The following is a 24,302-nucleotide window of genomic DNA, read 5'->3' on the forward strand; positions in this document are numbered from 1 at the left end:
ACATGAAAGAAGAATAATGGAAAGTGAGGTTCTGGGGCATCAACTTTACTTCCCTCTGTTTTGTAGACTCCAGGCAGTGTTGGGGTTGTAGTTCTCAGAGTTCTCAGTGCAGTCTGACTCTCAGAACTACAAGTGGACCAGAAATAAACAAGGCTGTGAATCACAACGCTACTTCTGGTATCATTTTCTGGCAAAAGTTGAAGCAAAAATCTTAAACATTTTCAAGCAATTCTCACAAGTTACCCAAATCAAATCTGTATTGCTGTTGTTTCTTGAAGCTTTTACAGGTTTTGATTATGCTATTTAAAGGGGTACTGTTTTAGTTTATTGTTTACAAATAGCTCACTAACATATTAGCAAATATTTAGTTAGTTAATAATATATAGTACCTGTAAACTACATTTTTGTCTATCAAAAATGTCAATAATATTATGTTTCAGATCTTCATATCATCATAAATAAGTAACTACAGTATATATTCACTAAATTTAAGCAAAAAATGAATAACTCTTCAATACCATTACATCCTGTCATCTGTAGGGGTGCAATATTTGTCTCAAATCTATTGCGTTGCTGCTGCTGCATAACCCTTAGAAGGTTTCCATGGTAAATGTGTTCACAGATTACCAGACTTTTCCCATGCTTATATTTTGCATTTATGGGTAACCACAGAGTTACCAGAGAGAGAGAGAGAGAGAGAGAGCGCTTGTGTATGGTTTATTTAGCTTTCACAATGCTTTCCTAAACTTTGCTGTGCTATTACCATGTCTAGTATACTTATATATGGAGACCAGTAGATGCGTCTGAGCACCCAGCTGCTGTCGATACAGTGCCATTGTGTGCTACAATGCTTCACCCTCCTTAAGAGGAACTATAAGTTTCCCAGGTTGACTGAAGCTGGAGCTTCTGTTGACTTATGTAGTTGATTATTGTGACAGGACTGGCCTTGGTGTTTCCATAAAGCCTGTTTCTGTTACAGGAAGGCCCCGTGGCCGTGCGCTTTAATTACTGCAGTGTAAATCTCCAGCAAGGCCACGCTTCCATGCAGTGCTGGAAGTTAAGCTGCAGCCTGACAGTAGCAAATCTAACAGCCCAAGGCTTACACCAGGTAGACTCGACAGTTCTTGATAGTGTGCTTGCAGTGCAGCCTCCCTAGTGGGAACATTTATTCATTGTCCCAGTGATCAATACAGAATACGGTGCCCCTCAATTCCTGTTCAGCTCCAGGCTGATTCCCTTGGTGGTGCAGGAAGTTACTCTTTAAGGTGGGTTGTCAACTCTTCTCTGACCTTTAATTTCATGTTGAATTGGATTCCAGTGCCAAACATGAACATGAGTTTTTAGCGATTCTTTCTCATCAGGCTAACTTGCCAACAATTGTGATATGCTGGTGTTGTTGTGTGTTGAATGTAAAATTATTTGCTTCAGTGCCCCAACTTATCCTACAATGATTTACCTGGATATGACCACAGTTCATTGGCTTTATTGACGGTCTTTTTTATTTATCAGACACTCCGCGTGGATTAAAGAATAAAAACCAACTGTGTACAAGTTACAAAATTAAAATAACAGGAGTATGGTCTATTGAATGTATAATATAAAAATGTATTAACTAAATAATATAATAATAATATTAATAACTATTATTATTATTATTATTATTATTATTATTATTATTATTATTATTATTATTATTATTATTATTATTATTTCAGGTAAACATTTTGACAAAAAAACACAGAAGACTTTTCTATTACTAAGACACTGACTACAGGGTTTCTGAACAGCTCTCCACTAGCACTCATAGCCCCTCATTTACTCTAACCTAGAGCTTTTATTAACCTTGCCTGTATTGACCTTGCTGCTGCCCGTATCCTTGTGATCCTTCAGAACAGTTAAATCTGGAGAGGCTTTAATTTTGTTTGTAACCTTGTCAGCACAAGGCTGTCCTTTCTGTAGAAACGCTCAACACAAGTGATAATAACAGTAAAAAGAAAGAAAGAAACTGTGGGATCAGAACACTAATAGACGTGTCAGCTGCTGTCTTTGTTGTTGGTGTCTATTTGGCTTGATGAGCACCATTAAGAAGCGTTCATCCTTGCTTACTGTTACACAGGAAGCAGCTTCCTTTTTGTTGCTGTCGAGTAATTATCCTTTTCATTAGTTTCCAAGACCCTTTGAATGCAAGGTCTCCAGGAACTTGTGTTCACTGTGTTCCGTTTCATATTAACTGGGAGAAGGTCTTCTATTCTCTTCCAGCATCTCTAATAACACAACCCCTCCTGCCTCAAGGACACTGCATCCCCGTTTCCCACGCGCTAGGCTTTGCCAACTGCTGTTCCCATCAAATCTTTGGTTTCCACACCCAAACAGCAGGCAGCCAAAAAGATGAATGGTCTGGAACCTAATACATGAGCTATAATAGCTGTGTATGTGACTTCTTGTACCTATCTGTGTTTTGCTGTGGGCATACACTTCCTCCAGTACCCCTCTGTTTAATACATGTCCCTATGCTTTTACCACAGTGTACCACATAATTGATTGTATTCCTAAATAATGCTCTTATAAAAAAGGAATGCTTTTGAAAGCTGTTGTAAGGTACATTACACATGTGGAACTTTCAATCTTAATCTCATGAATATTGATATACCAGTCTTCTGATCACATAGTTGAAACCGCCCACTTCTGCACTGTAACTGAAATATTATAATTAAAAAAAAAAAAAAAAAATCATATTTCTAAACCATGAATGGCGTCACCTTTTCAAATGTATGGGACACCTTTAAAATATTACTTTGCTGTGCTTTTTTGGACATCAAATCCACCCTATTTATTTAACCCTATCACATAAGACAGACGCTGATGATAATTGTTTTGTACCTGTATTTTCAATTTTTAATCTATTTTTTTAAATAGAAACACCGCATTTGTTCACATATTGATATTTTATTTTATTTTAAACATAGTTTAAATTTTAATAAGATCATAGAAGCAAGCACTGAAAATGTACAGCCACAAAAAAAAAAAGGAATAGACAATTTTAAAATACAGTTCGCAGATAAAACCAACATACGGATGTGCTTCACCTGTAGAATTTTAAAACAATTAACTTTATAAAGACTTTTACAAATACCGTACTAAATGCATGCTTCACAGGAGTATATAGAAGTTAATTTGATTTTCTTAACACTTTACCACATCAACAATTTTACTCAGAATTACCTGCAACTGAATTTTCTGATAATAACTGAATTCTGGAATAAGTATAATGGGATTCTCTACATTTCACACAGAGGGTTTAAAATCATTATAGTAATTGTGCAATTTGCTTAAATAGGTACAGCAGTGTTTCTCAACCCTAGTCCTTATTTTGCCCCCTACAATAATCTTGTAGCATTTGCCTCTTTTTTAGCAGCTACTGAATAATTGTAGCATGAGAAATATATCAGAATCTTTGAAATAGATGCGCTTGTTTGTTGAGATGTTGTGTTAAATTTTGTTATGTACACTGGAAAGCAATGTTAACATTTCTATATATTTTGGCATGCCAGTGTTCCTGTGCCAATCAATTCGCACTGGTCACTTATCACTGGGTCTAACATCATGTTGCCATGTCAGGACCGCTATGCAATATTTGCTCTTAATTTACTGAGTTGCCATTTATGCTAATACTGTTGTCTCTGAATTTTTCTGCTGTTTCTGTCTCTGTAATGCACTGGTATTTTTCAAATTGTTCTTCAGTGGTGGGATTGAGATCCACTTCTGCAATGTGTGGGAAGTATTGTTAATTTCAATTTCTACAAGGCTTGATGGCTAATCGTGGTATTTTTCTTGGAGGGCTCTGGATATCTCTTCTGCTCCAGGTTTGAGAAGTGCAGATTGGGCGTGCTGAACTCAGAGCTGTTCCCGCTGAAGGCGCTGAACAGGTAGTTAAGGACCATGCTCCGAACCTTGGAGGTTTCCATCTTCTTCTCCTGAGAGATCAGCATGCTGATGTGGTTGACATTCTGCATGACAAAGCTATGGGCCAACGTATGACTGGGGGAGGCACACTTGGTCAAACTCTCCTCCAGGTACTGCTTGTAGACCTCCAGTACCTTCTTCTCCAGATAGCTGTTGAGCATGGAGTTGGAGAGGGGCTCCTGCTGCAAAGTAATGCTGCGGTCCAGAACTAAGTAGCCTTCATCCGATGGTTCATCTCGGTACAGCTCATCCTCCTGGTGGTTTGGAGTGGAATGTTCCAGCTCCAGATCTTCCAGGTCTCCAGATTGCAAAAGAGGTCCATTACAGGTCTCATACTCATATTCCTTGATGGCTAATCCAGAACCAACAGAGCTGACGTTCCCAACGTGATCCCCTCGGATCTGGAGGTCCGGATAGTTCTTGCAGATACTTGTGCAAGACCAGGAACGGTAAAGCTCTAGTCCATTGTAGCTGTCTTGGGGACTGGCAGGAATAGGATGAGCGCAGGACACTTTCTGTTTGTAAGGTGGAAACTGCCGCCATTGAGTTAGTGGAGAGGGCTGCTTAAGGGAATCAGTGGACTTCTGTGCCGGAGGAAGCTCTGCATTTTTCTCTGCTAAATAGAAGTTGAGAAAACACTAGCTCACTTCTAAAACAGTGGTTGTAATAATAATCTATATATAATGTCTTTCATAGTGAACCACTATCACAAAGTGCTTTACAAGATATGAAACTAGGATGTGTGAACTATGCATCAGCTGCAGAGTCACTTGCTTAGGGTCACACAATGAGTCAGTGGCTGAGCTGGGATTTGAACCAAATACCTGCTGGATACAAGTCTGTTTCTTTAACCACTAGACCACAGAGCCTCCTGGCTATTTCTGGATGTCCAGCTATTGAAGAGCAAGGGGATTTATCCCACTACCCTGGTCAAGCTCTCACAGTGGAAAATATTGATTAGTGAAATAGTAGATAACTTTCTCTTGTGACTGTGTGGCACATAACATATTATAGCCTACTGTACATAATAGCTTACATACTTCAAGTTCAACTCCCTTCTAATTGCTTTGATTAATTAAACAGAGCTACAACAAAATACAGTAGTCTAACCCTATAGCTTAACTATACCCTGATACTGAAATCCCTCAAGTGCATACCTTGTGTTGCTTCAGTAGATGCTGGGAACTCCGCTAATGCAAAGTCTCTTATCAGTGCATCCTGCTGGTTCTTCCCTCCATCCTGACAGTGGAGGCTCATGGGAGTGGATGTGTACCTGCTGTCCTGGTATCCAAGCACCCTGATGAAGCCCTCTGCTAGCATGGCTGTGTCAGTGAGGGAAAGGTCAGCTTAATCATGCCAGCACTGTGCCCTGTTTCAGAATACACTTCAAAGTTCCTAGCAGCTATGCAGACAGGAGGAGGAAGATTGGCTTTTATGGCTCAATGATACAGAATTTCATCCACACACACACATACATGTAAAGAGCATGTTATGGAAATCAGCAACGTACACTAGTGTTTCTTCCTCTACTTAGAAAAGTGTCAGTGACTTCACCGGACGCATTACATATTTCATACTTGAACAAATTCCTAGTCCCCAGTGCAACAGGTGCATGTTTTGTTCTAGAAAGCATTTTAAAAACCTTTGTACGCTGGTATTTGTCAAGTTTATCAGCTTTTCAAGCACCCTGAGTTGTTCATTCCCAGTGTGCATCACTAGGATGTTTTTTTTTTTTTTTTTTTTATGAAGACATTGTGACACTGCTAGAACAAACAATTTTGCCTGGCCAACTCTCTGATGGTATTGAAAATCCTGGTGCATTCACACATGCTGTTCATCTGTACCAAAAGCACATGTACAGTAAAATTACTTTTTCAACGATATCTATAACTAAAGACATGGCTGAAGTACTGAACAAAAACTTTGTTCAGGGGCTCAACGCTAGAATAGATCAAGTTGTAACCCACAGACTGTGTTTTAAATAGTGTGCTGTTACTTATTAGGTTTTACAACATTTAGACTTCATGTACACACAAATGATATGTATTGTATATGGAAAAGACAGAATAAACACTCAATATGAAAAATATTTGCCTCTCACAGTCCCAATGCTGCTTGAAAATCAACATCATAACAAGAACAATCTCATACTTACAAATACAGTTAATGGCAAAATAATAGTGTGATGCCATATACAGCAAGTAGACAGGCAATTTGCATTGGCATAATTTCTAGCAACTCATTCCAATGACAGGATCACGTAGCTGCTATTGACAGGAACGGTGTTTAAGTCAGTGGCTTGATAGAATAATAATCATGTATATCAATCATGTATAATAGATTGATAAAGATGCAAAATCTGTACTTACCAAGCCGTGCTCGGATCAATCAATTATCTGTCAATTTAAATGAATGGTTCTTCTTTCTGTAGACTGGCTGTAATGCAAACAAGACAGTCACTCTGGTCTTCTGGAGTAAGATAGGTCTGGCTGTGTCTTTGACTTCTGCAAATGAAAATGTTTGCTCATAACGTTAAGGCACTGTCCCGCTCAGAAGCAGGAACTTAGCTCAGGAATTCATTTTAACAGAAGCAGCCATTTGGCAATGTAATGTTTTTTTTTGTTTTGTTTTGTTTTTTAAATAAAAGCGGATCGTTTGTGCTTTTTCAGTATGCCCAAATGCATGGGATATTTTGTATTATTAACACTTACTAGCAGTAAAACAATTCTAAAATATGTTTAAAATTTGCCAAAAGAAATCATTGTTAATTCAAAATCTTTTATCAGGGGAGGTAAATTCAATAAACATAAAATCCAATAAACATTCATGTAAGAATTTCTGTTGTATTGGTGTGCGTTCTTTTGGGGTTTTCTTGGAAAAATTAACACCTGATGGAGCTACAAAGTTGTGACCAAAGCCCAAGCCATGATGTGGTTGGCATGAGAAATACCAAGGAAGAATTATAAACAACTTAAAATAATTAGACAGTGCCCAGTTCCTAAATACACCCATCCGGGGATGCATATCCGTGCCAGGGGATATAGCAGAGGTTAGCTGCCATACGTTCATACTGCCAAACCCATATCATTTTGAGTTTTACATATGTTTGCATGTCACACATTTTTACATATAGCTAGAGAACCATGTGACCAATTGTGATACATTTGCTAAGGACCTTCTTTATCTCAAGCTACTGAGTGTAATATAATTTGGGGGTGTAGGGAGTCTCTTTGTCAGTTTGAGAGTGATTTTCCATTGCAGTTCTTTAACTCGCTGTTTCCAGGGGAAATAAATTACTGGTTTCTAACTGTGCTATTCTCCATTAATACAGAAAGAGTAATACATGATAATTAAGAACACATATCATGGGATAATAAACAATCTCATCATGCAAACTCAGAGGGTATTGACTATTCCTAACTGGAAATGCATGCAGGCTACTAAGACCAATGTATTTAGATTCAATATTTCCAATCAGGTTGGAAGATAACTCACCTTTTAAGTCTTTACAGATCATTTCCATGTCATAGTATATAACAGAATTCCCTTATTTCATGTGTTAGACCGCATCTGAAAATAAACAAAAAATATTCACATTGTGTACTAGTATTTTCTTCCGAGATGAACATTACAGAGCTGAAACTGTAAAATCCTTCTTACATATAATCAAACCTGACCAGCTAGCACAGCCCTGATCATAATTCAGATCAAGCGAGTTTCTATCTGTTTATACGGAGGCACATCTTCTGTGAAATTTCCATATATGGAGCAACAGATCCTGTTTCTTTGACCAATACCTAGTTCCGCTTGCTGTTATAGGGAAGCTCAAATATGTCCATATGATATGTAAATAATTGCATGTTTTATTTGAATGCACAGATTATATAGCATAACAGTGGTGAAATACATACAATATTTTTTAATGTTGGTTATTTAAAGGTACACTGGCCAATGTTACATGTGTAAGAAGGATTAAAGTCTGCATTGGTGTTACCAGCTCTGTGTGCTACCTGGTAAATGTACAGTATAACAAAAGGGGGAGAGTTGTACCTTACAGCTTATAATTCCTATGAGGAACATACACAACAGACTATAAAGCACAGAAGCCTACAGTATGGAGGAATGTAGTAAGCAGATACTCCTTGATTATATTTTAAACTTGGATTAAAAATGTCAGTGTGCAGTGTTTGGTAATATTAAAAAAAGGAAAGAAATCTCCCTATGTTTCATATCAGCCTATAAAGGATCACAAGGCTTCCATTACCCCCAATGTTTATCTAGAAGAACGGCCGGTCAGTCTCCACAGTGGAAAGGTACCGCTCAGTATTTATGTCTGGCTCTTTTGAGAGGAATGATAGAAACAGCAGCGAGGTGACAAACTGCCATTTGTTTTCCAAATACGGGTAGTAGTTCATAACAGAACATGATTGTGACCTACTGCTGCTGTGAACAGTTCCTAAGAATACACTCTTGATGGCGTGCCTTTGTGTATATCTAAATAAACAGTGCCATCTACTGAGCAAAACATGAACTGTTATTTACTCAAAAATAAAATAAAAAAAATATTACTCATTTTGCATTGATATTATTAGTTGTCATTGATCCGTGTTAAATAAAATTCCAATAGCAAAAACAACAGTGATCAGTGGTATGTAGGGGGTATGTTTAATTTGCTTCTAGTTAAGTAAAGTTTTCCAGCAGACAATAAGAGTTTAAGGCTGGAATGCATGGAAAATTGCACTGTATTGTAATTAGTTGAGTTTTTTTCAACAAAGCACTTTCAACACAGTAAATCTGAGAAGCTAAATCATGTAATCAACCCGGGAATAGACTTTAAATTAAACTAAGTTTATTCAGCCACAGCACAGCTGCTGATAGTATACAACGAAAACCTACAATTTCTCACATTAACTGTGCATCTTAGCTTTGACATAGTGTCGCCACGCTACGACTCTTTGCAATGATATACCACAGTAAACGATTTCCCCGAGGAGAGAAACAAAGGAGACACAGTGAATGGAAGTGTGTTCTTTAGTTTTTACAAAGCAGGTATTACCAAAAACACTTATCTGCTTGACATGTGTCTACATTCTCTATCACTCTTTAAAAAAATGTAAATATCAAGCTCATTTTGTTTTGCTAGTACTATAAGCCAGGGGTTCACACATTTTCTTGGGTCAACACACCCCATTACATCTGACTGAGAACCCCACCTGCAAAATCTATATAAATGTGAAATATCGTTCTATACAATCACCCTATTTTAATGTAGAAATGTGCATGCTGTTAACACAGGCCTTGGTTGACGTCAAAGGTAGGAAGTATTCCATTTGAAATGCACTAACCCTAAACACAACAGCAATGTTTATGAGAGTTCCCCCTCGCCGTGGGAACGCTGCTTTGGGAGGTATCAAAAGTTGTTTGGGAGAAAATATTTCTGAGCAACCCAATCAGAACAAACCCAGACCTGTGATCTTGTGTGAGCAATTAATACAACAAACACTAAACAATCTGCAGAGAAAAAAAAAAAGGCATTTTATTTCAGACACATCAAAATGTAATTTTTTTTTTAATAAAGCAGTGGACCATGCACCATTTGTAGCAACAACTGTTGTTTTTAAGACCATTGGTTTGATTCACTGGACAGCACCTGGTTTGTTTTTACACTTTGCACTTTTACACCAGAGCTTAGAACTCATTTAACATATAGATGTGTTTATATTAGCTAGCTCTGTAAAGAAGAACCAGCTATAGTATGGATTAATCCCTTTAGTTTAATTATGTAATTTGATATATCCTTTTGCATTGTCTTATTGATGTGGATACTATATGTACTACAAACCAGAAATGTACCTTATAATACCATAGCTTGACAGATTTAACAGACACCAAGTGTACTAATGTGTGTAAATATGTCATTTTCACCACGTTAGATCATCTGTTAGAATGATTTAAAATAATTATGTACTTCATAATTTATATTACTTCAAAACTGTTTTTTTGGGGGGGGGGCAGTAGGTACTTTTCACAAATGTGACTGTAAAACTATGAATATTGAAACTTAATTGTCTAAATGTTTGTCACTGTGTATTTCAAATGTCAAATAACCTGAACAAAAAGGCAGGTGTTCCTTCAAGAACAGTTTTAGTGCTAAATAAGCAGGCTTAAAACAGCAAAGCAGTGAATATTGTGCTTACCTGTGTCTTTAAAGCAGTAAAATGGTGTCACAGCCAGAAGGTCGTTTGAAGTAATAATTCAAACGCCTTGACTTTTCAGCCACAGTAAGCCATGAATGCAATTGGACTTGGCAGATAAACAATCACTCTGAGAGCTGGTTCTATACCTGGGGTGCATGGTACCCTTTATCACAGAGCAGCACATACTGGAACATGAAGGGCAGGTAAACAGACCCATACTAAATACAGGGCACTGTCACTATATAGGGTTAACATTAAGTATGGATTCTAGCCTTGAAACACACAAGATCATATTTGTCACTGCTAAGTGCATTTCAGTTCTATACATTTTCTGACAGGCTAATGCTTATGATTATGAAAGGATTCATGTAATGAATGCTTAAGGGTGATTTAGATCATTAAAGTGCACCTATATTTTTCCAATTCACATCCATCATTAAGCAGATACAATTTTTTTCTCTAGTAGAAAAAAAGGCACGTCTATGGCAGAGTTGAACAAGGAGCTATGAGCCTGTGTATTAAGTGAAGTCACAATAAATATACACTTCCTGCAATCTCATTTCATTAACAAAAAACAGCTGACAATAGAAAACATAGATTGTACTATGCTTAAAGGTTCTCCAGTATGCAAATTAGCTTGCTACACTTATCATTTCCTAAATTTGTATGCAATCGCCAACGTCTGCCCACATATTAAAGTTATATATATATATATACATATTTCATACCAGTAATGGTTAGTACAGTGAAATGTGTGCATAGTGCTCCACAAAGCAAAGAAAACAGGTACAAAAGAAACTACGTGATAAACAGAATGTTCTGGGTGGCATAACAATTTCTCATATCACACTCTAAATGACTGTATTCTCTATACACAAAATAAAATGAATTAATAAGCTAATGACATTTCTTCCCCCCCTTTTAAAATATTTTTTTGGCTCTTCTTTTATAGAAAAGAAATAAATGGTGCAACATCAAAACATATCAATGCATTCAAATCAAAAGCACAGCAGAACTGGTTCTTCTTATTTCAGTGTTCTCTCAGTGCCGTCACTTCTCCAGCTAACTGCAGTACTGGAGGTCGGCAGGAAGTGGAGCTGTAGTTTGATGAAGGGTGATTGCTCACTACTGCTGTTTGGCTTGGGCTTCAGCTTCCTGCAAGTGAAACAGTGGTCAGTTTGGAAAAGTGAATTGGTTAAGGAAGCATCTAGCTTTTGCTAAGGCCATTGTACAGAGAGAACACCAAAACACGTCAAAGGCAGCATTTACTTGTTTAAAAGCAATTGATTTAGTTTGTATAGTCAAACCTCACTATTAGGCCACCTATGACCGTTCATAATGAAGCACATGTTTTAACAGCTGATATTGACAACAATGTAATGTTATCTTCAATATTAAAGCCACCCCTGTATTCATTATTAAGGCCAACCATTGAGATCACAGTTGTGCTAATATGATACCATGGTAGTGAATTGGCCAATTGCTGTGTCCAAATATGAAAACGTTACCACAAGGGTACCATTCTACCATTGGTTTATGCCATGTTATGCTACCATTGCCCCTCAGTGCAGAACCACTGCATTGTTGCTGAAGGGTACCCATACAATGATTATACGGTGGTAACACATGGTTCAACCACAACGCATTGTAAACATTAGATTTGATGACTAATGTGGAAGAATGTTTAAAGCACTACAGAACGGTAAACTACAGTACTGTTTATGTACACGCTGTGCTTTTTAGTACTGGACCCTCATTTGTGTCATAAACAGAATTCATTCAAATATGACTTGATTCCAATAGAGGAGTTTATCATGAGGAGGCATGCAATGGCAGTTCTGTGCCCACACACCTCTTGGCGGCAGCTGAAAGGGCAGTAGGTGTCAGACTGAGCAGAAAATGTTTCTGCACTGGCATCAGTTAGGCCTGCTATAATAAATAGCCTTGGCGGCGTGAGCGTGCTGAAATGTCAATTAACCTGCCTCTTTAAATAAATGCTCAGCTCTGATGGCTGAAAAACAAGAAAACACTTCCAAAGAACACGAATCCTAATCTGTGAATTCACATTAAAAAAAAAGATATATATATATATATATATATATATATATACATACATACATATATATATATATCCTCGACTCCAATGATCTAATGCATACCAGTAAACTCTACTATGAATTGACTGTAGAGCTGCTGAGAATTCCTATCCCATTTGAGATCAGCCTTGAAAGTTTCTTTGTTCTATCTTTTTGTTGCTAAGAGTGGAAAACCTTCCTATAGCTTTTACAGAATGCAATGATAAAGTGAATGAGTGAGGGACTAAATTCCTAGTTGGTCGTCATCCTGTTAATGGAAAACATTTGGGGGTGCATCCTGGGATGACTTGCTGACAAAATGAGTTCTGAGTGAGGGGTTAATAGGCAACATATAACCACTGCTCTTGTCTGACGGGTAGTTCATTAAAGAGGCCAAGCTATTTGGTAAGCATGTCTGGAGCAAGTGGGGTACAAATGGGGAAAAAAACTTAAAAGAAAATAAAAGAAAGCCGCTTTTTTACTGATTGCAAAGCTGATATTACCAACCTTTGACCCAGGTGGTGCCGTCAAGCCTAAAAACGCATACACGTTATTGTCTTCCCTGGCATCAAAGAACGCTTCATAATTCTGAAAAGAAAAATTAAGAACTTTTTCAATACGATTGTTATAACCAACATCCAGTGACCCCCTCCAGACCACCGACAGACAGAGAGAGAAGAACTAAGCCATCAAACATGAACTGCCATCCAGACAGGCTCCACCACAGCTCAGCTTCCACAGCAATGGAGAAACTGGAATGAACAAACAGCAGCATCACGTGGGAGGCTAGCCTCATGCATGACTAAACACTGCAGATTAACCAATGCATGCAAATGGAAAACAGTTACACTGTAGTTTAGGCGTACAGTATAACTGCAGGCTACTGTACTTCATTAAAGCTGGTTACACAATATCTATTAGCAGTTGGAAACTGCAGACAGACAGACAACCTCTTGTAAAAGACATACATAGTACTAAAATCTTACTCTCCTAGCCCCCTACACACCTTTCGGATTTGCATTTGGCTAATCCAACACACTCTTGATAACCTTTCAGGTACGATTATTAGGTGATTTTGAAGACCCTCTGTACACTGGTTCCAGTTTCAAATTGCTTTCAACAGCACTGAGGGCAGGACTCAAAGCCTCTGAGGTAGTTACTGAGTGGGAAGCAGCCAGAAAAGCAATAAAACATTTCTGTATGTCTTTCCAGTCTTAATGGAACAAAATCCAAGACCGAAATAGCTCCCATCACTTGCCAGCCCTGCTTGCGTTATAAATCGTTGCTATTCAGTGTTTTTTTGGGACAAGAACTATGCCTCACCCCGCAGTACCGCTCCTCATTGAAGATCTGAGGTGGCAGGGGGTTTCCAGTGGCAGGCCTGGAGTTTTCCGGAACGTTCTCTCTCATCCACTTCCTGTTGTCCTCGTTGGCTGCAATGTCACACTCCTCAAACTCAATCTTATTGACTGCCATGAACCCGATCACATCCTGCTGCTGCTTCTTAATCTGAAACAAGGAACACAGCACGGGCAGTCAGTCAAGATACCGAACACAGCACAGGACCTAGTGGTGCAAAATGGGAATATGTCTTAAAAACACTGTAAAAAGGGACACATTTAAAACAAAAACACAACGGAACAGTGTAATGCTACATCAGATTACCGTTTCTATATGCAAGAGGACTGGGTTCCAACAAGTCATAGGAACGCTTTATGGCAGCATAGAAAATAATGTGTTTATATAATTCTGCAAATATGAAGACTGTATCTCAAATGTTGAAGGTTCAATAATAGAGGATGTAAGACATATCCTGTTTCAATGAAAACAGGATTTTTACCCTTTAACGAACCTCCTGATTTATTTAAAAGGGAATTCATTCAATATTTGGTAGGTCCGTCCTGTGTTGTCACACATTCAGAGATTTCACAATAAACACGTTTGGTTGCAGCACAATGTTTCCAGCTGCTGGTGCAATCTCCTGGCTGTTATAAGAGCCAGTTTTTTTGTTTGTTTTTTGGGGGGGAGGGGTTTGCTTCATTGCTTTACATTTTCAGAATTATTTTCCAAAAGAAACAGCTGGATGAAAGTGGCTCGCCCTTTAGACATAACAGCTGTGTTCAGTTACATAACTGCGCAATAACTGTCAGCCAGAATATAGGTTATACACAAGCTGTGAAATGCAGAATAAAAAAAGAAATACTCCTATTGCATAGCAGTTGGAGCCATGTGAAATTCACAACCTATATACACATATCTGATCTTGAAATACAAATTTAAAATAATGGTACTGCTAGTAATGGTACTTCAGTGACAGTAATACCCAAAATAGCCAGCAATAATCTTAGCTGGAATCGAGTGGGCTTAAATAACATGGAATCTTGTGGAATTCTTTATTATTCTCACAATAAAACTATGACAGCAAGACACATTCACTGTAATTGAGCAGCTTTTAGATAAAAAAAAAACATATTTCAAATTGAGTAAGTACATGCTGAAATGAAAGACATTTACTAGTAACATTCAAGGTTAAAGAAAGTTATCAGTTTGCAAGCTTTGCTTTCCAGTGGTCTGTTACACGAATACTTTCTGGTTCAAAGCAGGTCAGTCATTTGAGATGTTTAGTATTACGTGCTTTTTTCAAAACAGCACTTTATACACAAGTTATATCTATTCGCCTACACAGCGAATAGAAGTGCCCTACATACAAGACGTATGGAATCATTCCACTACCTCCAACACTTTTATCAAGGCAACTACTGACCGTCTGAATATTTCCAAACTTTCCAAAGAGGAAAAACCCATGCTGTTACAGAGGCTACTTGCCCAGAAATGAATCAATCAATGTAATGTTCTTCTTAAAAACAAGCATGCTGTACAATGGTTTGGGATAAATGTGTTAAGCACAAGACAAACTAAAAAAACTAAATAGTTCAGGTGTAAAAAAAAAAAAACAAAAAAAAAATACACACGACACAGACAGGGGGGTTGCAATATTAGGGCTTGAATTTGGTGTTCTATTTTTAACTGTGTTGAATGGTATTTACTTAGAACAGCAAAAAACGTAACTTTATTGCACCTTATAAAGACATCTCAAAAACAAAATACAAAATGCAACATATCTTTATTTTAACAAAGTAAAATAATGAGAAATAAATTGATTTTTTTCCTTAAAATCAAGTAATATCAATTACCAGTCAAATAGAAATACACACTTTTTTTTTTTACTGTGACAACACAATAATGTTGTACTTTTTCGTTAACATTGAGTAATTTTTGTTTTTAAAAACACATAGTTGATCTTTTGATAAAATCATTACTATTCACAGATAAACATGTTTCTGCTTTTGTTAGCACAAAAGTGCTTCACAAAAAGTTTAATACAAATTTTTGAAGATTTTTTTCATCTTGAAAAATGCCTATCTGTCTATAAAAGAGAGAGACGATACAGATACTCCAGGCAATCCCCCAAACTGCACCTAAAACAATCCATCGCACGCTAGGGAAAAGTTCATCAATATATACAGATGTTGCTCTCCAGTAACAGCAAGGCCATATAAGGAAAAGCAAAAACACAGATCAGACCCACAGCATGCAGGAGGGGGGAGCAGGAGCCAGGCGAACACAAACCAAATATGGTAGGATCATTGGAATCAAGTGTCAGAAATTCAGGAGCCTCACCATCCCCAGGATACAGCTCTCCGAGATCCTCAGCAAAATCAGTGGGTTCCAGTGAATGAGGCTGGACACAACAGACACGCCTGCCACGACCCTTCCCATACAGTCACAGTGTACAGAAAAATTTCTCATGAAAGGGTTATCAACTTGACACAAGGTAGGGTCGTTCTGCCTATCAGAGCACAAGGGGGTCTACTTTAGTGAGACAGAATTGATTATTTTTTTTTTTTTTTTTGTTTCAGATGCTACTACTGTACTTCATCTGGTAGGGTATTCCATTGATTTATATCTCTCTGTGTATAGAGCGCTCCCTACCTGCTCTAAACGTGCTCTTCCATTTCTGCCCTCTCGTCCTAATCTCTGTGTATAACCCGATGCGCTGTCATAGGTTAATTGTCTATACCATTAAGGATTTTATAAAACTTCAAGTAATTCACTCTTCCCCTTCTTCATTGTATAGCTTAGATTCTAATATCTCCAGTCTAAAGAATGACCATACCAAGTTTCACCTGCAGGATTGGATACATGGATAAATGCTGGTGACTAAATGATATGTACAATTATACCCCCAAAGTAATTATTATTATATTTTAAACAATTATAAAATCGGCCTACCTACAAAAAAAGCTAAATCAGGTAGATTACTTCCAGCACAGCACCACAAGCTTTAAGGTCTGCCGCTGCTCATTAGTAGCCCCTTTCCAAACCGTTTAAAGACTACTACCAGGGCATTCCTTCTACAGGCAAGCCAACTACAGAGGGTTTATTGTACTGGTGCCAAGCTAAACTAATTTGCTAGGGAAATGAGCCAAACCGAGGCTAAAGCCGTATGCTAGCCCTTTTGTCTGGCGGTTCACCGGCCACAGAAACAGCGACAGCCCAGCATCTACACAGCTAGCTCTGACCAGCAGCTGTTCCAGAATGGCAGGGCTAACTAAACACTAAACACTAGGAAAAACATTTCTGGCACCAAAAGCTGTGTTTCAATTCACACAAGGAACATGCCATTTTTTTTTTTTTTTTTTTTTTTTTTTACAACTTCATTGCTTGTAAAATGTGGTGGTGCAGAGGCCTGGGAGATTGGAATCATGGAGACAGATGCCGTGTTCAATGTAGGTACAAATACAGTTGAGAGAAGCTGGTGTTGGTGCTGTAACACATAACCAACAAAGTATAATTCAGCATGAACAAACTTCGTGGAAGCAATCAAGATGTCACGTCTGTGTAGGAAAGGAAAGTAGTGGGGTTAGCACCATTTCCTCTTTACAGTTAGTATTCACTACCTTCAATTTCTCTGCACATTGTTTAGTTTTAAATGTATCCTGCCACCTGCTATCTCACTATAGAGGCACTTGCTGTGCAACAGGAATTGGGAACCCGGACTGCGCTTCACTCTCACAGTTGCTGTGAGGGGAGTACCTCATACCTGTTACACAGGATGTTCATTTATAAAATGGTTATGGCAATAAAATAAGACTAATAAACACAAGTTAAATGGGGTCGTATTTGTAAAGTCAAGGCAAAACCCAATTTAAGAAACACTCTAGCTTGCCACACTTAATTGACATCTTTGCTATGTTCTTTTATCATATTACTTCTCAAACAGTAAACTATTAGACTGGATTTTGAAGAACCATTAGTAAGGCGAGAATTGAAATGCAGTAATGGTTACATGCTTGGAAACAAGCTCCAGAACCAACAAGAACATGAACAGGAAACTGAAACATGAGCTGGAAGTTATCTCCTGAGACATGGCTACAGGAGGCAAGGACAGAGAGCAGAGCAGAGTTAATTAATAACCCTGAAACAAGCCGAAGATAATGAGAGGCAGAGCACAGAAAACAGCCAATGCAGACAGGTATTTTTAAATACAATTTCAGTAAATTTCCGTAATATTATCTTGTGCCCACACAAAGCACCACTTTGTGTTTTAAATTATAGACCACGGCCATTTATGTGTTTACAGTAAACAGTGACTAATTATTGAGTTGCTTCCATGAGGCATAGTGCAGCTCCCAAGGTGTGCGATTTGCTTAAACAGACCCCTCTAGTGGTACCCTGGTTAATGAACCAAGGTGTGCCATGGACCGTGGCACATACTTGAAAATGTTTTTTTTTTTTTTTTTGCAATGATCAGTGGATGCAAAGAAGCAAACAGACTTGCAAGGTGTGGTAAACGTGTTTGACTCCTCAGAGTATTCACCTCTCATCATAAAGCAATAATTCAAACAAAATGATACTGAGCTTTTAAATAATGTGTTTATATGTGTTCACCACAATGTGAATACAGCACTGTCGTTTTGATTAATCCAAGGCACTATAACTCTTTAGTTTGCCTTGCAATTTCTTGCAATGCAACACAGGACTCCTCAAACATACCCCTCTGTCTGTAATACCCCCACTACCCAACAGCGCCCCCCTGCTGCCTGACATAAGAATGAAGTACACAGAAATTGTAGAACAAAGTACACACTCATACAGTAATCACATGGTACTGTAAAACGGAACATAGCTCAGAAATGCAGTAACTTTTCATCTGTAGCGTTGTCATTCAAACGTCTATATATTTCAAAATGTAGGTAAAAAATGCAAACAAAACACCTTCAACAGAAAAGGCGGCGATAATATTGCTGATGTTGTAAGTTTGAAGAAAATTGATTTAAAACCTTTTTAGCATTCCTGTGATATTTTCAAAATGAAAGCATACCCACACTTGGATTCTGCAATTAAATTGCAAACATTCATTTTCTCTGTTGCTTTTAGGGATAAACTTGTGCAAATTCTGACCACTCACTCTGTCAAGAACTGTGTGTAGAAACTCCTAGCCATCTTGAACCCATTGCCACAGACAGCAGAGGCTTTAGGCTCCAGCCTTGGCACTCCTCAATTGCCTACAATTTGTACCTACTTTCAAAGCACATTTAGTACCTCTCCTGGAGTTATCATGTCACATTACTATTCTAAACCCTCCCTATTAGACTTTCTCATTTCCAGCTGCACAGCAGAATCACTCCTCAGCCATGTCCTCACTTAGTACTGGGAAGCAGCCAAGCAGATTTTGCTAATTTGTCAGCCAAACGAAGGCCCTGAAGCTAAGTGGTATGAAGGACAGTGCACAGGGCAAGGGGGGTTGTAAAGGATCTGTTGGGATGTGCTGATTTTTCAGCCCAGCACACCAAGGACTGAATGTATTGCTCTTTGACAATCACAAAGGTCACTGAAATGAAAATGTTTTATCCAGTCTGCAATCTATAATCTCTTGCAGCAGCTTTACCCCATTGAAAGCCATCATATCAATCAAGAAACCTTGAAACATAAAGCCTTTTTAAAGAGTGTGGAGTGCACACTACAGTGATTTTCCACTTCAAGATCTGTCATATCCACACTCTTCAGTTATATTTATTTATACATCACACATGCTGGACCCTTTGTGGTCCTGGCAAACGCTATTCTTTATTCAAAGGATCAGACCATCTTTATTACCAACAGACCCAAATAAAATGCAATTAACTTCAATATAGTTTTAATTCTATATTAATTTGCATGTTGCTAAATGGGAGTTATAGCCATATGCCCAGAGCCTGGGTTGTTCAAATTAGAGTGTACTGTGCTAAAATGTGTTTTACCAATATAGTCTTAGTAAACAAAAAAACAGAGACATATGGTATAATTTCACAGCCTATCCTCTGCGATCGAACACACAAAGTAACACTATGATATGTTAACTTCATTTCCGCACATTTCAAGTCTAACCACATTGCAGTGCTATATTTAACATAACATATTCAATATAACATATTAACAAGCATTTATATTGGAATTCTTAAATTTTAACTGTTAGCCTGCCTTATATTCAATGCACAGCAGAATAACATTATTCACAATGTTATACTGTCACACTTGCGAGGGTACTGAATTAAATTTCAAAAGTGAAGTAGAAAATTCCAGAAAGATTGTTTACTACTATATTTTAAATAGCTTTGCAAAATAATTCCATAGGATTTAAGCAAATATGTATTTTCTTACAGAACAGCAAAATGCAGAAAGACAATTCTAAGGAATATGTTTCTGTGCGTGTGGGGGGAGGGATTCCAGGAATTTCCAGCTAAAATACAGCAGGAAATACCACGAGGAATACTAAAAACTATCTTGCTACAGACACAATAAAGCTTTTGCAAATATACTGCAGGTATAGTCTACTCTATTTCCAGTCAGTATAATTTAATGTAACTGCTTCCCTTGGCTACTCTGTAATGGCATAATGGCATGCAAAAGACAGACTTGCTCCCTCTGGGAGCTTTATAACCTCTCTTACAAGATGGCATCCGATACTCCTTGGGGGGTTTGGTTTGAAGGCTTTTTCGGGTGGTCACACCAGGAATCAGATTCAGCGGGAACTTCTTCATTTGCCCTATTTAAATGAGGTACAACAAAGAGCAAGCTATACACAAAAACATGAAACTCAAAACAGCTTTCTATCGCTGAGGAGTTGGCCTTCATTTTAAAAAGCGGCTGATTTTGACATTCTGTGATTTAATGTAACCTCCTCCCTTGGCTCAAGACACACAATAGAAAATGCTGGGTCCCTGTGGAGACTGACCACAGCGTGTCATGTTTGACTTGACAGCTCTCGTCTCTAGCAGGCAGTCGGATTTATTTTTTTCAAAACGCAGAAAGTCTTGAAACAGGTCTGGTTTTCCCGTGGGGACAAGCTTTGTTTGTATAGTAGATTGAAATGAAAGTAAATAAAAGCCTTACTGTTTACATGATAAAGTAAAGCAGATATTAAGTCAGCCACAGAGCCAGCCATGTATTTGTCTATATGTGGAGTATCAGCCCTAGAACGTGCACATAAAAGGCTACTTTAGTGAACACCTGGTTTTAGTTTCATACAAAGCCTTTATTCATGAAACCCACTAACAATGACAATTAGACTAAATTAGCATGCAACTGTTTTTGATTAAGGTAATGGTTTTATTCTGAATGAAAAGCAATGCTAGGAGGCAATGAAAAACCTGCAACTGAAATAAGCTGCCTTTGATACTGCTGTCGGACAGGAACAAAACACAAGCTGTGAACTTCCTAGTATGTAGTCTACACACTTCTACACAGGCCTGGATACCAGACAACAAACTCACAATAAGTATATTCCGGTATATAGCCTGGAGACAATCGAACTCACTAACAACAAGAAACATCCAACAACTCAGCTGCTCACGTTTGCTTATTTTTGATGCCAAAAAAAGAACAGAATATTGCAGTGCATTTGAAAGCCTTCCTCTGTTTAATTCGATGCTGTATGCTTCTCTATTGTGATTTAGTTCTTCAATCAATTGTGTAAACAGAATAAAAGGATACTGCACTCTGTAATCCAGGCAGAAATGCTCTACTGGAGACTGCATTCTGTTCTGCTGGGTACTTGTTATGCCCTATCAAAGCCCTGAGAAGGATGGAAAGTTCCTGAAGATTTCTGAAGTGAACTAATTCTTCAGCATAAAAAAGGAAAGATATTTAATGTAAACAAGTGACATGGCATAATGTTTTTAGTGCCCAAAGTTACACCGAGCACCAACCACAAGTTAGTAAATAGTTCTGTGTGATAGTTAGTCCTATACATAGTCACAGACTGTGGTTTTGGTCATGCTCATCCTTTATAATTACACTATGACTGACAGACAAATTAGAAGAAAAAAAAGGTTTGGAATGACATCTGGGTAAAGAAAACTGAAATTAGAAGCCCTTTGCTATGCAAACAAGGCGTCACTCGATACAGTTCGTTTTTACCATGTAAACTTGCCACCCCTTCTATTACTTACAGCAGTCTGAAGTTATTCGTTACATACTGGGCTCTGTAAACAAAACTTTAAATCATGAGTTAATTATTTACCATACAACAGATTTAAAAAATCTGGACACTCTGCACCTGTGTGCACCATACCTCCGAGCCAGAGAAAACAAACAATTCTGAGGCCAGAATCAAAGCAAACGTATCATGCAAAGTCAGTCCATGGAACTGAATTCCAGTTAATAAATCCTGCCAAGTAACAGAAGACAAGCAGGTCCCCGGCTATGTGTGGCTTTACCAGATTGGATCAGGCTTTTAAAATTAATACTGCACTTAAAGGGCAACTCCGGGAGCTTTGCAAAGGCCTGTGATATGCTGATGGGCTTTGTCTAACCCCACACGCCTTCATAAATGGCTTACTCTCATATCAGCCACACTGTCCCGAGGTTTGCATGGTAGAACTTGCTCAACGCATCTAATTTAGCATTCAGCAGTGGCAACATCCCACACAGTCCTGTTATTCAATAAATAAACAGTAACATAGCTAACTACCTTGCAGAGTCTATCTGCTTAAGATATAAATATGTGTTTATATTGTAATAACCTATTCTAATTGCAGTGCGCATGCTATGCTAATACTTGTCCAAAAATTAGACCCATACCGAAATTCCATTTAAAGGCTCCATTCCAAAAGTTAGACGTTATTCTCTACTGGAAGTGGACGCAGTTTTAAAATGCAAATTCTGTTTGTCACCCCAATGTTTTCTTAATACTAAACCTGAAATATTAAATGCATTTAAAAAAAAGAACAGAATAGAAAAATAACTTTTTTTTTTTTTTTTTTTTATCTTTCATCTTCACATTTCTTTAACTGCGACAATGGTTCGCTATATAAATTGCCCATATACAGAAGCTGTTCTCTTACCGACATTGACCCAGAAGAGGATGCTACATAAACTTTGATCACCATGGTTTCGTTTGTTTTTTTTTTTTGTTGTTGTTTTTTTTTCAGGAAAATAAATGCAAACAATTTGGATCCTTGCAAAAATTAATTTGGAACTTGAACAAAAAGTTGAAATTTCTGTTGACTTCACTCTTAAAGGTAGAGGGTGCAAGACGCAGTTTATTTTCTTGCAAACGCTGCTGCTAGTTGCTCGACTGCGTAGACTGTGGTTGATATGGTTCAATTTGAGCCCCTCCTCCTGCCAGTTCAAACTCTCTTAGCTGCTGCAACTGTTTTGACTTCAGAAGAAGAGGAGAGAGAGAGAGAGAGAGAAAAAAAAAAAAAAAACCTTTTCAGTCAGGAAGCCGGACAAATATCTGCATAATTTCTGAAACCATCACATCAATCGTCAAATGAAATCGCTGCTGGCCAACAACGCGAGATCTTGCCTCCTATTTGCTCAGTACCAAGAACGTTTTCAAGTGTAAAGGATAAAGGTTAGAATAATCTGAAAGAGATTGCAATTTGCATTGTTTTTAACAAATCGGAGAGTAAACGTGTTTGTTCAATGAACGAATGGTTTTCTCATCTACCCAGGTTAAGGCTCAGTACTGTTGAAATAATTTGTGACGCAAGGAGGTGACTTTAAAAGGTGCTGCTTTCAGCCTGAAATGGTTGAGTTTTTTTAACCCTGTCGACCACGTTCCGAACAGCATGTAAGACATGCTACCGCTTAACTTTACTCTGCACGTTGCACTGCCTCCTGCGATTTACATGGACAATATGTAGAAACGCCTGCAAGATGTAAAACACTATCAGTTGTACACAGACGCCCCTCACAGCAATAATAACTGTCATTTGAATGGAGTCATAGACATGATGTCTTCTGTGATAGTCTGCATCTCCCTATTTCGCAACAGTTTCAGTCACAATGGGCAAGATAGTAGGTCTGACAGACTTTGATAGGAACAGGAGCTCCTGTATGCTGCAGAGAAACAGACCTTGATGGCATTAGAGCCAACAGTTAATCAGAACAATCTAAGCATCTTGACATCTTGACATCAGACTGTGTTACTAGTGTCATTGTGGATGTGTAACACTTAGCAGTGTTGCTCTCCCAGAGATAAACTAAACAGGAACAGTGCAACAGCCACAGGTCTTAGAGAGCTACTGCAATTCTGTAGTTCTCTGGAAAACCAAGAACAGCTTTACAAAAACAAAAACTGGTGTCCCATGTGACTTTCAAATCAAATATTTTGTGCTGTTTAAACTAATAAAGAGCCATGAAGGTCGCGTCATGCAAACTGACATTCAAATCCTTCACTCGCTATAGATTTACTAGGTGTGTTTGCGTGTGAAATTAGCGTGTTAAATCCCTTTTTGTTAAAAAACAGAGCTTTTAAATCGCGCTTTGCATTAAACTGGACCACTTTGTCAAGGACGCTGGCTGTCTTCAGCTCTGAGACCTGGTTTGAATCCTAAGGGAAGAAGAGTGAAACCAGTCCACCATAGAAGCTTCATAAAACACATTCACTACTTCACTGTACATTCAAGCCCAGCTGGACCACAACATGTTAAAGTAACCATGGCCAGAGTAGGGCTGGTGTTGAAAGACTAAGTACCAGCAAATTGATTTTCTTAGGGGGGGTTTTGTCCCTTTT

General features: G+C 38.1%; 2 protein-coding genes across 5 annotated transcripts; both read right to left on the bottom strand.

The window, feature by feature from the left end:
- Positions 1 to 2,958: 2,958 nt before the first annotated feature.
- LOC121295757 (TLR adapter interacting with SLC15A4 on the lysosome-like) lies at positions 2,959 to 7,690 on the bottom strand. 3 transcript variants are annotated; one of them, XM_041220774.1, is made up of 5 exons: positions 7,624 to 7,690; positions 7,459 to 7,533; positions 6,333 to 6,399; positions 5,121 to 5,285; positions 2,959 to 4,576 (listed from the first exon to the last, which is right to left on the bottom strand). In XM_041220774.1, the coding sequence occupies exons 4-5, from the start codon at positions 5,281 to 5,283 to the stop codon at positions 3,798 to 3,800; spliced, it is 942 nt and encodes a 313-aa protein (XP_041076708.1). In that variant the 5' UTR covers positions 5,284 to 5,285; positions 6,333 to 6,399; positions 7,459 to 7,533; positions 7,624 to 7,690; the 3' UTR covers positions 2,959 to 3,797. The 3 variants fall into 3 exon arrangements, with proteins under 3 accessions (XP_041076708.1, XP_041076706.1, XP_041076707.1); XM_041220772.1 differs by having other exon boundaries at positions 2,960 to 4,579; XM_041220773.1 differs by having other exon boundaries at positions 2,960 to 4,579; positions 7,459 to 7,674.
- A 1,785-nt stretch (positions 7,691 to 9,475) lies between these two features.
- Positions 9,476 to 22,967, bottom strand: LOC121295691 (SH3 domain-binding glutamic acid-rich-like protein). 2 transcript variants are annotated; one of them, XM_041220657.1, is made up of 4 exons: positions 22,624 to 22,967; positions 13,559 to 13,744; positions 12,743 to 12,823; positions 9,476 to 11,315 (listed from the first exon to the last, which is right to left on the bottom strand). In XM_041220657.1, the coding sequence occupies exons 1-4, from the start codon at positions 22,666 to 22,668 to the stop codon at positions 11,286 to 11,288; spliced, it is 342 nt and encodes a 113-aa protein (XP_041076591.1). In that variant the 5' UTR covers positions 22,669 to 22,967; the 3' UTR covers positions 9,476 to 11,285. The 2 variants fall into 2 exon arrangements, with proteins under 2 accessions (XP_041076591.1, XP_041076592.1); XM_041220658.1 differs by lacking the exon at positions 22,624 to 22,967 and adding an exon at positions 22,361 to 22,399.
- Between the last annotated feature and the right edge of the window lie 1,335 nt (positions 22,968 to 24,302).

Source organism: Polyodon spathula, chromosome 20, assembly GCF_017654505.1.
Source record: "Polyodon spathula isolate WHYD16114869_AA chromosome 20, ASM1765450v1, whole genome shotgun sequence".
Lineage (NCBI taxonomy): Eukaryota > Metazoa > Chordata > Actinopteri > Acipenseriformes > Polyodontidae > Polyodon > Polyodon spathula.